General features: G+C 41.6%; 1 protein-coding gene across 2 annotated transcripts in view; it reads left to right on the forward strand.

Moving 5' to 3' along the window:
- The window catches only part of RAB10 (RAB10, member RAS oncogene family), a 52,109-nt gene that overhangs the window by 18,689 nt on the left and 19,632 nt on the right, over window positions 1–13,788 (forward strand). For both annotated transcript variants that reach the window (XM_075497586.1, XM_075497585.1), the window contains exon 2: window positions 9,071–9,131. In XM_075497586.1, coding sequence (XP_075353701.1) covers window positions 9,071–9,131 — 61 coding nt within the window. The remainder of the gene's footprint in view (window positions 1–9,070; window positions 9,132–13,788) is intronic.

Here is a 13,788-nt window from a genome sequence, read left to right on the forward strand (position 1 = left end):
TTTAGGCTAATAGCAGCAATCGGGTTGCCTGGCTCCATGTATTCAGCTGGTGAGAGATACCTGTTTGCCTCCTCTGTTCTCCATCCGCATCTGGCTGTGTTGTTCTCATGAGCGCTGCTGAACTTAAATTTTTGGAAAGCAACTTACAAGCTTCTTGGTGTGTTAGGATATACAATTTTGGTTTTGCAGAGAAACTAAAATTACTTTGAGGGCCAAACAATAACTCAGTCACTGACTGATGGTTGCTACCCGCTACAGTTTTCTGCTCCTTTTGTTTTTCCCCTTCCACCTCTTCCCCTTTGCTAACCAGAACAGACAGGCTCAGAATCATCATGTTAGTTTTTGAAAAAAGTTCTATTAATTGTTAAACTTATTATTAATCTTCTTTTATATAGGTGCCTGATTTTTGCTTTGTCTTACAGCAGTGTTTGCTTGTAGCAGAAAATGTCCCTTCAGCTTTTGGAGTCGCCTGCAGTAGCTGGTGCACTTGCAGGTTTTAGTGTGAGGTCGAGAAAAATAAGACAAAAGGAAAAGTCTTGCTGGAGAGTGTAGCTTGCTCCAGGCGTCAGTCTTGAGCTGTTGTCTTAGCTGCTTTTACTGAAATGAAGATGATAAAGTGGACTTGAGACACGTAAATAACTTGCCCTGGTTTTTGTAAGGGGAGGAACTGGCGCTGGGGTTGCAGTTCTAACTGTACTAACCAGAACTTGTGTGCCTGTCTGTGTAGGGCTTTGCTTCTGGCCATGCAACTCCTGCCTTTCACCCCACTCTTCCCCAGCTCCCCACCTGCAGGTGGAGGACACAGCATGGGCAAGCACCGGGGTGAAACCTGAGGTACCTGGCTCCGAAATGGGCCACCTAAAGATAGTCCAGACCCGAGGCCTCTGTAGCCTGCACGGGCTGTCTGACCTGATTGTGCATCCTGTGGTAGGTAGCTTTGTGGCGGGCGATCTGTGACCGACTACAGCTCTCCGGGAGGGCCACGAAAGAGGTCGGTGGGGCTGGGACACTAAGGGGGGCCCTGAGGACTTGCATGAGTTTTGCAGAACTTGCATTCAGTGATCTTGGTTTTCACCTTTCCAAAGCAAGCGGGGAGCTGTTTGTTTTATGTGGAAGTTTGTGTTAAACAATACTACTTTTCTGTTTCTTCAAAGAATTTATTGCCGTGCATAAATGTAGAAAAGATCCGTACAGGTACTGATACACATACAAGTGTGTATATATGGGAGGCTGGAGATGTCTGTTGTATGTATGTGTACATGTAAACAAAAGAAAATCAGCAGATAAGCGTGCATGTGAAGTGAGCTTTCTCCTGAAAGAGGAAGACTAGCTGTCTTATTCACTTAATTACTATCTTGTTTACTCATGAGATTAAATGTATTTGAAAGCTGGAGAGGAGGGTAGATTCAGTACTCTCCCACAGATTCAGCCCCACACCTCTTGTAAAACCAAGAGGTGTGGGGCTGCCATGATAACTCTTTGTACATCCTCCTACAAAAGCACGAGCAAAATTAGTATTGCCCACCAACGTTAGACTAAGAGCACTGTGTGTTTGCACCTTGTCAGACTCTAAAGCATTGATAGGCTTCTCGTTTGGATTCAATCGATTGCTTTTTGTTGCTGGTCACACTGCCTTTCCCTCTTCCCACTCTGTTCCTTCCCAAGTAGCTGACCATGCTACACGTGATCAGGGCTAAAGACAAGGAAGAGTTCAAGTGCAATGTAATCCCTTACTCCTGATGAATAAATGTCTTGTTAGAGAAAGTAGTTATGACCTAAAGTATCAGTTTCTTACCTGGATCTACCATTTCTCAATACTGCTTAAAAGAAGCCAAGTAGTCCAGGTTTTCAGGTTTCCTCGTTGTCTCAGTCTCTCTGATAATCTCATTCAGACTTGCTTTAGCGAGCAGGAGTTTGCGGCTTTGTCTAGTGACTCCTTTTATTGTTTTATGGCAATTTTACCCAGAGAAAGAAGCAGCCACAGAGATCCACCTGTTAGAGAAGTCCACATGAGATCTAAGCTACAAGCAATAGGGGAGGATAATGTGGTTTCCAGCTCCTTTTAGAGACCAGTTACTGGAGTTTTCTCTCCTCTGTAGTTGAATGCCGTACTTTCTGCCAAAGGTAGCAAATCTGTATTTCAGAAAGAAGTGCCATGACTGTAGAGGCTTGTCCCAGCTAGCCTAAAGCCGCCTCCTGTTCTTTACCGCGTCAGCTGAAATTTGCTCTCTCTGATAAAACTTACGCTTTCACTCAAGCTTTTGCCAAAGGATGAGACTGTGAATAGCTTGTTTCTCTTCCAGAACAATCTGAATGGTGGTTAGTTTGCAAATTTGTAAAGTATTCATAAATACTCTGTCAAAAAGTTGTGAGTCTTACAAGTGGCGCTTTGTGAGGGGTGCCTATTCCTTTCTTATCTCTCAGGGACAAGTGAAAGGAGATGTCCCAGGGAGCTGTAGAGAGGCTGCGGGCCCTGTGGCTGCTTCCACGGCAGCCCTTGCTAAGAGTCCGTCTAGTACAGGGCAGAGCCCTGCTGCAGGTGAGGCAAGAGACCCGCCTGGGAAAAAGCAGTCCTTGGATTGCCTTCTGAGGAATGGGAATTGAGATTAATACTGGATAATCTAATCTGTAAGTTTGTCAACTATAAATGAACCTCTTTTAAGAAGTCACTGCAGTATCAAAACAAAGATTTACGTTTTGCTAAGAAGCAAGTTTGGTTTTTCTTTTTTTTTTTTTTTTTTTTTTTTAATATGATGTAGAGTTAAGGCTCTTTAAAGCAGGTTTATATATATTTGTGTAATCTGTGTGTGCTTGCACAGGTCTCTGTAGAGCTGGAGTCGAGTGGTGCCAGCGTGCCTAGGCACAGAATGATCACCTGGCATGGGGTTTGCTATTGCTCCTCTAAAATAAACTCTTCTGTCTGAATCTTGTGCTTCAAACACCTTTCACGCCAAGTGCAAAGCACTGTCTCGGCAAAGTCCCGGATCCCAGTATTGGGTATGACACCTGGAAAACCCGGCATTGAGACTTTGTTCTGTGCTGAAGGTGTGAAAAAGGCAGAGAAACTTCAGAAATCTAATTCATATAAAGCCTCTGAAAAATAGTATTTGTACTTCAAATGTTGAGTATGGTTGGGACTGTTGTATATTCATACTGTGTAGGTATGAATACCTTGTAGAATAAATATTTTGAAAGACCTAAGTAATAACTGAGATCACTAAGAGCTTAATTAAAACCAGAACTCTCACTTCTTGGCTGATACGCTTGTGTTGGGTTTACTTTGGAAAGTATATTTACATCTGAAGCTTTCTTACAAAATATTTTGTCTTAACTACTTCATTGATAACAAATGTTAATGTCTGCGTATTCTTAGTGAAATAACATTCTGAAGTATTAAAGCTTGTATGCAGGACTTGCCTTGACTTTGGAGAGTTTACAGTTCTGGACTTGATGTGTTTAGAAAGGTTGTTACTGGGAAGGGTTAGGGGAATCACCTTCGTATTAGTGTTATGCTCTAGACATTAATAAACTTGATAAGGCAGTATCTGGGTCAGAAGTTTGTTTCAGGAGTCATCCTCTGCATTAAGATGTTAAAGTCTTACAGTATTATAAATCTGTCTTGAGAATTGAGAGATCTCATAATCAGGTAGTTTTATAAAAAGTCTAGACAAAGCTCTGCAAAGGTCTCTGCCCCAAAGTTAATTTTGTAGTTTAAAAATCTTCCAGGCTTAGTTATTGCTGTACCTGCCTGCTGTTGATAAGTTTTCTTTTTGCATTTTTGCTTTTTAAATAAAAACATTTTAGGGCTGTTTGGGCCCTACTGTGAGCTGTAAACATACCTGAAGGATACAGCTCTTCTCTCTGCTTCTGTGATGGTGTTCCTGTGCTAACTAGGTATTCGTGCTCTTGTAAGTCCTGAGGCTCTGTTCCTTCTGACTTCGTGAATTTGAAAGCTGTTCGTTCAAAGAAAGATAGCAGATAGATTTCTTTCTTCCTGGTCAGTCTCTTTCTTTACTTAGGCTGGAATTTCTAAAAAGCTAGGCAGTAAAGATAAGATTTATATCCTTTTGTGGCTATTAAAGCACTTGGAAGAGCTCCACCTCGCTTTAGCTGTTTGCAGGGGATTAGCGGGGAGGATGTTCCGGTGCACCTTCAAACCCTTGAAGAAAGTGCCGTAGCTGTGGCTGCGAACCTCTGCCTGCTTCAGGGTTCCCGACCGCTGGGAGGGATGCAGGCGAGAGGGGCCATCCAGATGGCTCCTGGTGCTCCTCAGGAAACGGGAATGTGGCCTGTGTTCTGCTGTGTTAATTTGGGTGTCGATAGCTGTAGTTCAAGTACGCTGTTAAGAAAAATACTTGCTGTTGCCAGAGCCTGCATAGCGCAGAGGTGGGCAGGCTGAAGACACGAGACTTGAGTATGAATTTGTGCATGTTTGCTTTTCCTGAGTTGAAAATACATAGTGCTGTTAAAGTGTATTTGCAAAGCAATTACTAACAAATGAAATACCGAATGCACTTACTTTTGTGCTGCTTACGGTCTGCATTTGATGGTGATTTGACGTGCAGGTTGACTGTCAGGCTCCTAGCACTGCGGCATTGCCCCTCTCTTGCCCTACATTCCGCTTCCTACCGCCCAGCGTCCTCCCTGAGCTGAATGGTGTCTTTGTTTGGAAAGAATGCAAACAAAATTCGTGCTGTCTGAAAAGGGCTAGCTCATCATTTGTAGCTCTGAAATGGACTGGAAAATAACTTTTCTCCCTCCCTTTTGTACTGATGGCATTCTGTCTTTCGCTTTTCAAGAGTAGTTGGTTTGTGATTTAGCAACAGAAGAGCCATCTTTATAAAACCTTGGCAGGGGCTTGAGAAGGTGTCAAGTGATATAGAACTGTTTGGATGCAGTGATTATGGATTTAAAACACGCTGTTCTGCTGACGCAAGTCCTGGGTCTTCAGTAATGTCTTTCGTCTGAGAGCAATGGAAACTCAAAACCCTTGAGCAAATAGTTCTGTGTTCACCAAGACATTCAGATATTTAAACTTATACAAATAAAACTGGAATGCTTTGTTGGGAGTCATTGACAATAACCTCTGCTGATGCAGGGGTGGAAGAGCTTGACTTCAGTGGCCTGATGCACAAGTCTGACCTTCCAGCTTCTGAAACTCCTCTTGGTTGGTGTGTTTACAGTGACTAGGCAGAAGTGACTTTCAATATTTGTGTAAGGGCAGATCTTGTTTGCACATACCATGAGATCAACTAATGGTACTTCTTAAGCATTGATACTCGAAGACCAGTAACCTAAAGAATCTGTAAATAGCTTCTGTCTGTTTTTTAAAGCCGTGAGTTCAGTTTTTGCTCAGACCTAGGCCCATATGTTGCTGTAAGCAACTGGTACAAGACTTGGAATTGGAAGGAAACCCAGAAATGAGCCAGAAACCTGGGATGATCTGCCTGTAAGGAGACTTCATTGTTAAACTGTGTGAGCTATACTGAAGCATAACAAACACTTCCAAATTTTTATTTGAAAGTATGGAGTTATATTAAGTGTTTAATAGGCTGGCAGTATACTTCCAGGTTTCTCTGTGAATTCCAGTTTGCCCTGTTGAAGTTGATTAGTATCTTATCGACACTTAATAAGGGAGTAATTTCATGCTCATCTTTAATTCATTACTTCTGTCATTATCCTCCTGTGATAGTAATATGTCCGTTCTGGATGCCATTCAATTTTTATACCCGTTACCCTCTTAAACTCTTTCCGGAACTTACTGGAAACTCTCCATACCTGTAATCTGTTCTCTGAAGCCTTTGTGTTTCTGCCGGCACAATGTCACTGGCGACTTCTTTGGAAAGACCTAGAACCGAATGGGCATTGTAGTGATGCAGAAATCTAGTTTTTCCCGTTTGTTAAAACTACTTTGAAAGTATTTAGAGGCAAATAGTTGTTGCTATTTATAACACTTTTTCTGTTATGAAGGCTGTACTAGTATTATATTGTAATTTGAGGGGAAGCTGAGTATAACATGGGATTAGAGATTTATTTTATCCCCAAATACTAGAGTTAGCTAAATCCTTCTCAGTGCAGAGAAGAGTTAATTTCCTTGGCTGGGTTAATAGCTTACTTTATCTTAATGCATAAAAAGTGGCTGTCAAACATCCTGCTTTATCTGGGCAGAACCTAAAAGTAAGTGTCACTGTATAGAATACTTTTATTTATGCTCTTTTGGCAAATGCTGTGTTCATTTGTTCAGTCCCATTGCTGTGGAGCGCTACATCATGGCAAACAACTTGCTTAAATGCTGCAAAACTTGGGGACAGTCAAGTGTATTTGGGGCAATTTTGTATGTTGGCTATTAATCATTCAGTGGGTTTATTTTTCAAACCACATACATATGATACTAGCTGTATTGATTCATAACTTTAACTTAACATGAATGATGAAGTATGGCTTTGGCTAATTGGAGAAAAATGGAGCACTGACCTGAAACGGAGGTCTGAAGGTCCCAAGCTGACATCCTAGAATTAGTGGACAACCTTTACCTTTAGTCACGGTACTGATATAAATCCTTAGAAATGGGGAATTTTGCCCCTTTACACGCTGGTTCATGCTTATGAAATACTTGGTAACCGTAAGAGGCTCTGTGAGGAGCTGCATTTGGTATTCATTGAAAGGTTATTCTCCATTTTCCTCTTTGGCCACATATGCAATAGGTGTCCATCTAGCAAGTGCCATCCCCATTCCTGCCCCTGCACAATGCAGGCCTGTGGGGAGGGGGATTCTCCTCCCCCCATCTAAAATTGTGTAGCCTTTCCCAGAGAGGGTCTGGTATCCTGATTTTTATGTGAAAAGATTTTCCTAATTTAATATTTTGATGTTAAAATGAAGTAGTGTGTGCAGTATATAGAGCTAAAAGGAGTTGGACTTGGTGGAGTTTAAAGCAGACTTCCCACGTAGACTTCTTACATAATAGTGTGTTTCATAAATTCTATTTAATCTTACTTGGTATAAAATGACCTTGTAGATTTAGAAGGGCAGTTTGTGATTGCAGCTGCTGCCTTTTAAAAAGTCTAAATATAAACAGATTTTTGGAAAGCATGAAAAATTATCAGTGGTGTTTCTCTGATTTGAATTGGAAGTCAGAACTCTGTCATCTAATTAGCATCAGAGCATTTTGAGAAGATGGCTTGTAGTGTTCCTGCTCCACTGGATGTAGTCTGTGCTAATAATTCTTGTAGGCAATTTTGGGAGGAGAAGGTTGAAACAAGACATGGTCCTCAAGCCTCTTCTGCTATGGAGGAGCTGGTGGTGGGGGTTCCTCATCCTGGCTTGTCTTGCATGGCATCTGTTTTGGTCCGAGCCCCTCTCTTCTGGGGAAGAGCGATTAGTTTGCACACATTGCACAAATGAGGTTTCACCAAGGTCTTAAAGAACGGTGTTCATATTTCCCTGCCTCGGGTGGAAATTTCTCACCAGAAATGCCTGCAAGATTGTATTTTCCTGTGCTAGGGTTGCCTCTCCATGGGATTGTAGTTACTCTGTGAAAGTAAAATGGTAATCTCCCAGCCTTGGGTCTTTCTTCTTTGTCATGTGAAAACAGCTGCTGGTTCACAGAAGAAATTCTTAGGTAACAGGCATGTAATGTTGCATTTTGTACTGCTGACACCCATCCCTTATTTTTATTCTGTCTTCAAGATTATCAGTTTCTTATTTTAATTGTCCATTGTACAGTGCCTCTCACTTTTGTGAGCAGTAGACTTCAGATAAGACAATTTATTACACAAGAATTAATAATGAAAATATTAAATACTGGTTTCAGTACTGGTCTCAGCTAAGGATCTGTCTTCAGTTTGATAGTTTCTTCTTTCCTAAGTCTTCTCAAGGACAGCTCTCCTTCATCTCCTCTTCAGTCAGTCCTTGCAAACCCCATAGTTAACCAACTTCCTTGCGACTCCATTTCAGCTTTGCCACAAATTAACACGTGAATTGTTTTGGATTAGTTGGTATTAAAAGTAAAAACCTTAATTCATGCTCTCTCAGGATGGTCTGTGCTTACTCTGAGTTTTGAGAGTCATGGGTACACGCTTCTGTCAAGACTTTGCTGGTACCACGCCAGAGGCTGGAGCAGGGATGGACCCGGACGAAGAGACGTGGCAGTTGGGTGCCAGCTTATGCTGGTAACTTGCCTTTTATTGCTGGTTGAAAGCTTCGTGTTGCTTAAACCCTTCTGCTTACATTATTGAAGCTTGAGGTTGACTGTCTATAAACCATGCACGTGTGTGTTTAGCTCGAGACAATTTAGGGCTTCTGCTGCTTGTTTCAACGGCGTAAAAAGCAAGACAACTGTTTTTAATAGTCTGGAGTCTTGTCACGCGCTCTGGTGTAGGCTCTCGCACTGGCTGCTTTGAGTCGTGTTAAACAGGTAACAAGCATTAAGATTTCTGTAGTTAGTATTATTCTTACAAGCAGATTACTTGAACAAGATTAATGGAAAGGAGGATCTTGGGGAAAAGAATCTTTTTTTGAGAGGTTTCTGAAATGGTGGTATCACAAGGATTAGGTATAAGAGTAAAAAAAAAAACCAAACAAACAAACATAAAAATTCACCACAGTACTTCACATAATTTTTCAGCATGTGCAAAATATTGTGGTTTAATCATTTTTGGAGAAAGAATCTTTTTAAAAAAGAAGAAAGATTGCTATTTTGTTTAGGATGTTTAAATTTATACGCAAACTCCTAAACTTCCTCTTTTTGGAAGTTTTCCAGAAAATTGCAAAACCCTGATATTGTTCTTTCTTAAAAATAAGCAAGAAACTTAAAAGCTTTTACAAGCCAGATCATCTTAACAACGTTAGCTGAAGGCATCCGTTGACCGATTGTAGACCTGTTGAGGCCCTGTTTGCGTTGGTAGCCATGCTCCTCTTGCATTCCAGCTCACTCGGACATCCTTAGTTTACCTGACGATTCAGTAAAAGAAGCAAAAAGCTGTTCTTCTGTCTGGAGCAGTTGTGAGTTTATGTGGAATTGCTTTTTTGTAAATAAATACTAATTACTTATTCATGTGTTTGTTTATTTTAGGGATAGACTTCAAGATTAAAACTGTTGAATTACAAGGAAAGAAGATCAAGCTACAGATATGGTGAGTAGTATACCCAAGAAGCTATGGGGTGGCATCCTTCTGGATGGCTTCTTTCAGAAGCAGGTTTTCGTGAGAAGAGTTTACTCTTTCCGGGATTACATTCAGGTATCTAATTCTGTAACTGTGTTTTGTATTTTCAGTAGTGGTAAAGCTCCATGTGTATTCCCCTGAACTATTTTTAAGAAATGGGGAAGAGATCTGTGTTGCGTTTATAACCACTGTTACTGACTGCTCCCTTGGACAGGCTGTTGGCAAATCTCCTGTTTGGGAGGACAAGATCCTCACAGTCTGTGATTTAGTGGGAAGTGTTTTAAAACTGGAATCTTTAAATTAGGAGTTGCCTCGAATCTATAACTATAAATTGACTAGTAGCCTTGCTTTGTGTCAGCAAGAAAGTGTAATCCACATCTTCCCTTATTTTATATTTTTCCATGGTAAACTGTGGAGTTTCTCAGCTGGCTGAAAACATGGCTGCTTTTCTGTAGGAAAGTCTACCATGAGGCAAAACTTAAACTCTTTCCTTTTAGCTTGCTATGCATGCCTAACTAGAGATTTTTCTTCTGTTTTAATAGCCCTGTAACAAGTCAGGTCAGGAAAGCTAATGTCTTTTCCTAGCCTGTATGTCTGTTTAGACTCCTCCTCAACTCTGTACACATATTGCTGGTGCATTCTCCAGTTTTACTGAGAGTTCAGAACTTGAATTTTAGAACTTGAATTTGCCCATTTTGTTCCCCACTAATAAAAATCTTTTATGGCTTGATAATGTTGATGTTTGTAGATGCAGATGGATGTGTTCCAGTTAGAAGGAAGCACTGGCCTGATTGATTATCCTTCCTGGTGAATGTATTCTGAATCCTTCTTGTTACCGTCACTCTGAGCGTCCACCTTGTGTCTCAGTTGTTTCTCATATCCCAGTCCTGCAAGCAGAACTTAGCCAGCTTAGTTAATTTGTTTTGCACCCTGCAAGGGAAAGAGTTGTTGAAGTTGATTTTATTGTATAAACTGCGTAGGCTGTCAATAAGGAAGTATTTGGATGATGAAGTAACCTCAGCATGCTGGAATGCTTCAGTGGGGAGCCACAAAGGGTGACCGTCTTCGTAAGGACAATGTTTTAGGTGGAACCGTCTGAGGAAGGATGGGTACAGATCAGCTGGGAACCAAAAGCAGAGCAGTGGAAAGGAAGGACATTAGCCACAGAGGCATTCGGGTGTCATGCAGCCTCATTGATTGACTTGCTGGACAGCTCTTGCTGTATGAGTTCACCAGACAGTTAACATCCAGATTTTCAACCCAGATCACACCATAACTTCTAACAGTCGTTTTGTATCATATTTTGTACCCCAACAGGAGGGTAGGTGCTGTGACTCATCATGGGATAGAAAGGTAGAACAAAACATTGGGATGACTTCGAAGGATGTGTTAGATTAAACTTAGGAAAAAGTCATCGTGATATGTAAAAACTGAAAATATGGAATACTGAGAATGTTTAATGTGTATATAGGCAAAGAAGCAAGCCATAATGAAGCTGTACGCACAGTGGGTTTTAGTGGCTTCGAGAAATGAAGAGGGGTTTGGGTGAGCTGAGTTCTACGAAATTGCAACTTTTAAACGTTGTGAAGTTGGGAGGTCGTTGTCTGAATCTGCTTCTTGTTCCTGCCAGTTCAAAATTTCACATTTGAAATGAAACTTGGAAAGCAGAAAATGAAGTTCCTATGGCATGCGCTTTTGATGGAAAAAAAAAAAATCTAGGCTTTGTAGTTTCCAACTTTTCCTGTACAAGGAGTTTTGCCCAGCAGTGGTTTGGTGGCTAGAACAGTAGTGTCTTTTGGTGAAGATACTTTGTGCAATGCATCTATATTTAACCACCGCTTCCTGTGTTTAAACTCACCCTGTACTTCTAGGAGTTGTGTAACATATTTCCAGAATTGCACTTCACTCCCGCTGCAGCAGTTTAGTAAGCAAGGGATGCGTTCAGCGGAACATTCCCCTTGTAAACCTGAGGCTGTTCCTGCAGCTTTTCTTGCGTCTGGAGTATGGGTCGTGCTTTTATAACTGAAGTAAACGCACAGGAGCTAATCCAGCTGAATCGACAAAATGTCTTCTGAGTTGTAGGTAGCACTTCCACTGGGACACAGCTCCATGCTTGATTAAGCTGATCAGAAGATAACAAAAGACGGGTGGTGCAGAGAAAACAGACTTTAAGTTAAGGACGGGAGACAAGACCCTTGGTGCTTGTGTGCTTTCAATTAGTATTGCACTGCGGGTGTGCTTGTATTTATGGAGTGTATTCATGCTCAGAATTTAGAGGAGGAATGACCGCTATTTCATTTGTGGATTCCCCCCATCTGAAAACTGTCGTCCCATTTGTGCCTTTCGGTTTGCCCTGTTTCTTGTATGCACGCCTGAGCTGCTTCTGGTCGCTTACAGAGACAGGATACCGGGTGCAATGACATTGGCCCAGTCCATGAGTGTAAGTCCAGCTGCGGCTCTCCAAAGTGCCACCATATCTTTGTCCAGCCTTTCGTAATGCTATTTTCTTGCTTCCTAACAGTCCCTTTTACTGTTAGAAGCATGGCAGTTTTGTCTTGTCATTGTTGCTGATCATCATCATCATAGTTGTTATTATTGGTGCTTATTCAGATTGAAACTTTTTTTAGAATAGTGACATTCAGCTGTTTGTGAAATGGCAGATGGTGACAGAATTTTGTACCTTAAAGAACTTAGTATGTGTTAGCCGCTTCCCAAATATGACGGAGTTTCTTTGCATAGCGTTGCTCAGTGTTTATGAAGGAGCTGTGTTCAGTGAGCCATCCCTTGCAAAAGTGATGGCTGGGCAAACCTGTCACTTACAGAATAAGGTTTCTACATCAGTGGGAGCGATTAAGTATTCAATTATGTAGCATTTGTTCTTTACGTAGGTGAAAAGTGTATTTCTTTTCACATACAGAAAACAATAGAAATAAACTGTTCCTCAGTTTAAAATTACTATATTGACCTGCCTCTTGCCAATCCATATAATCCTCCATCACCCACATACTAAATCTTTCTTGCGCTGCTGTCCTGGTATAGGAGCTGCTCTCTGGCTGGCTGCAAAGCTGTGTCACTGTGTTTTACTGTGGCTTTTGTACTCCTTGGGGTGGGGGTGCAATCTCAGTGGGCAATTAGTTTTACAGAAAACAGATAAAACTGGCACTAATACAGCTCTGCTTCTTTCCTACGGAGCAGGATAGCTACCTGCCTCTTTCTGGGAATGGAAAATGAGCAGACATGGCAGTATATCAGTCGTGCCTTGACCTCTGAAATTATATATAGGAGTAAAGCAAGAATACAAAGGTCAAGCTGAGTTAAACCTTGCTGGAGGTGATAAGCAACTTGATACTTCATAGCTATTAAAAACTGGGGTTGCTGTTCAGTAAGGATCAAGCTAGGATTAAAGCGTTTTCATGTTGCTCCAAATGTAAATGCGCCTGTTGCAAAACGATGTTGAAATGGGGAGAGGGGAGGCTGGGACAAGAGGAAGTGGAGAATGGTGGGGCTGGGTTGCAAGTGGGACAACGTCTATGTGCCCGGAGCTTCTGGAGAGCCTCAGCTAGGCTGGGCAAGCCGGGTGCGGTGGGTGGATGGACTGCAAGCAAGGAGGAGGATGGGACGCAGCTCTGGGCACTGGCTTTCTGAAGGAATGAGGCTGTTCAGAGCAGATCCATCAGAAGGAGTACTGGTATGTCAAATTCTGGGTGGTAGCAGGCAATAGAAGAATCAAGTATCTTCTTGGTTAGATAATCGTACTACTTGTCTGTTCAGAAAAATTGTTGATCTGACAGTATATGATACGATGCCATATGGGAAGTCACCAGTGGTGGGCTTAGTACAGGATTTGGGAGAAAGGAATTAAGAGTAAGGATTTGGGAGTAGAAGTACTTATGAAGGGTGAGACCTGGAAGGATTGACACTGATGATTGTTTTGAAAAATATTAATATTTTCAGCAATGATCATAGTACCGAGAAGGGAGAGGAAATAAAAGAACCTAAAAGAGAGATTACTGCTCCAGGAAAAGATGGTGTTATCATTGCAAAGGAGATGAAACACTTTTGAGGAATAGAGTAGTAGAGCTAAAAATTCAGCCATGAAGAGTGTAATATCATAGACTCTGGAAACTTGGATAGAATTGTTTGGAAACGGAAACCAAAAGGCTTAGGCATCCTGTAATATACTAAACTTATTACCATAATGCAGCATGTGTGATGTGGTTTTTCTGATACAGTGGGTGCGATCGTTTCCAGCGGGCAGGGAAGTGTCACAGTCTAACACAATGTACAATTTTGATTAGCATGCCCTAGAAAGAAAGGGGCAAGTAGGATGATCAGAGGGATGTAATAGCTATTTTAGGAAGAACAACTGGAAAGATGAGGATTCTTCAGGGTGTCAGAGAAGTGATCAAAGCACATTTTAAAAATCACAAGGATACTGGGAACGGTAGGTGGAGATTGATATAAGTCATTGCCTTTTCCAATACCAGTACATTAGTTCTAGCGTAAGGCTGGAAGGTGGCACATGCAAAACGCAAGGAAATGAAGTTAAGCTGTGAAACTCCTCATCACAAGATGTTGTGGTAGCTGCAGATGTACGTGGATTCATGAGGGAATTCACAAAGGAGCA

This window comes from Mycteria americana, chromosome 3 (assembly GCF_035582795.1).
Source record: "Mycteria americana isolate JAX WOST 10 ecotype Jacksonville Zoo and Gardens chromosome 3, USCA_MyAme_1.0, whole genome shotgun sequence".
NCBI lineage: Eukaryota > Metazoa > Chordata > Aves > Ciconiiformes > Ciconiidae > Mycteria > Mycteria americana.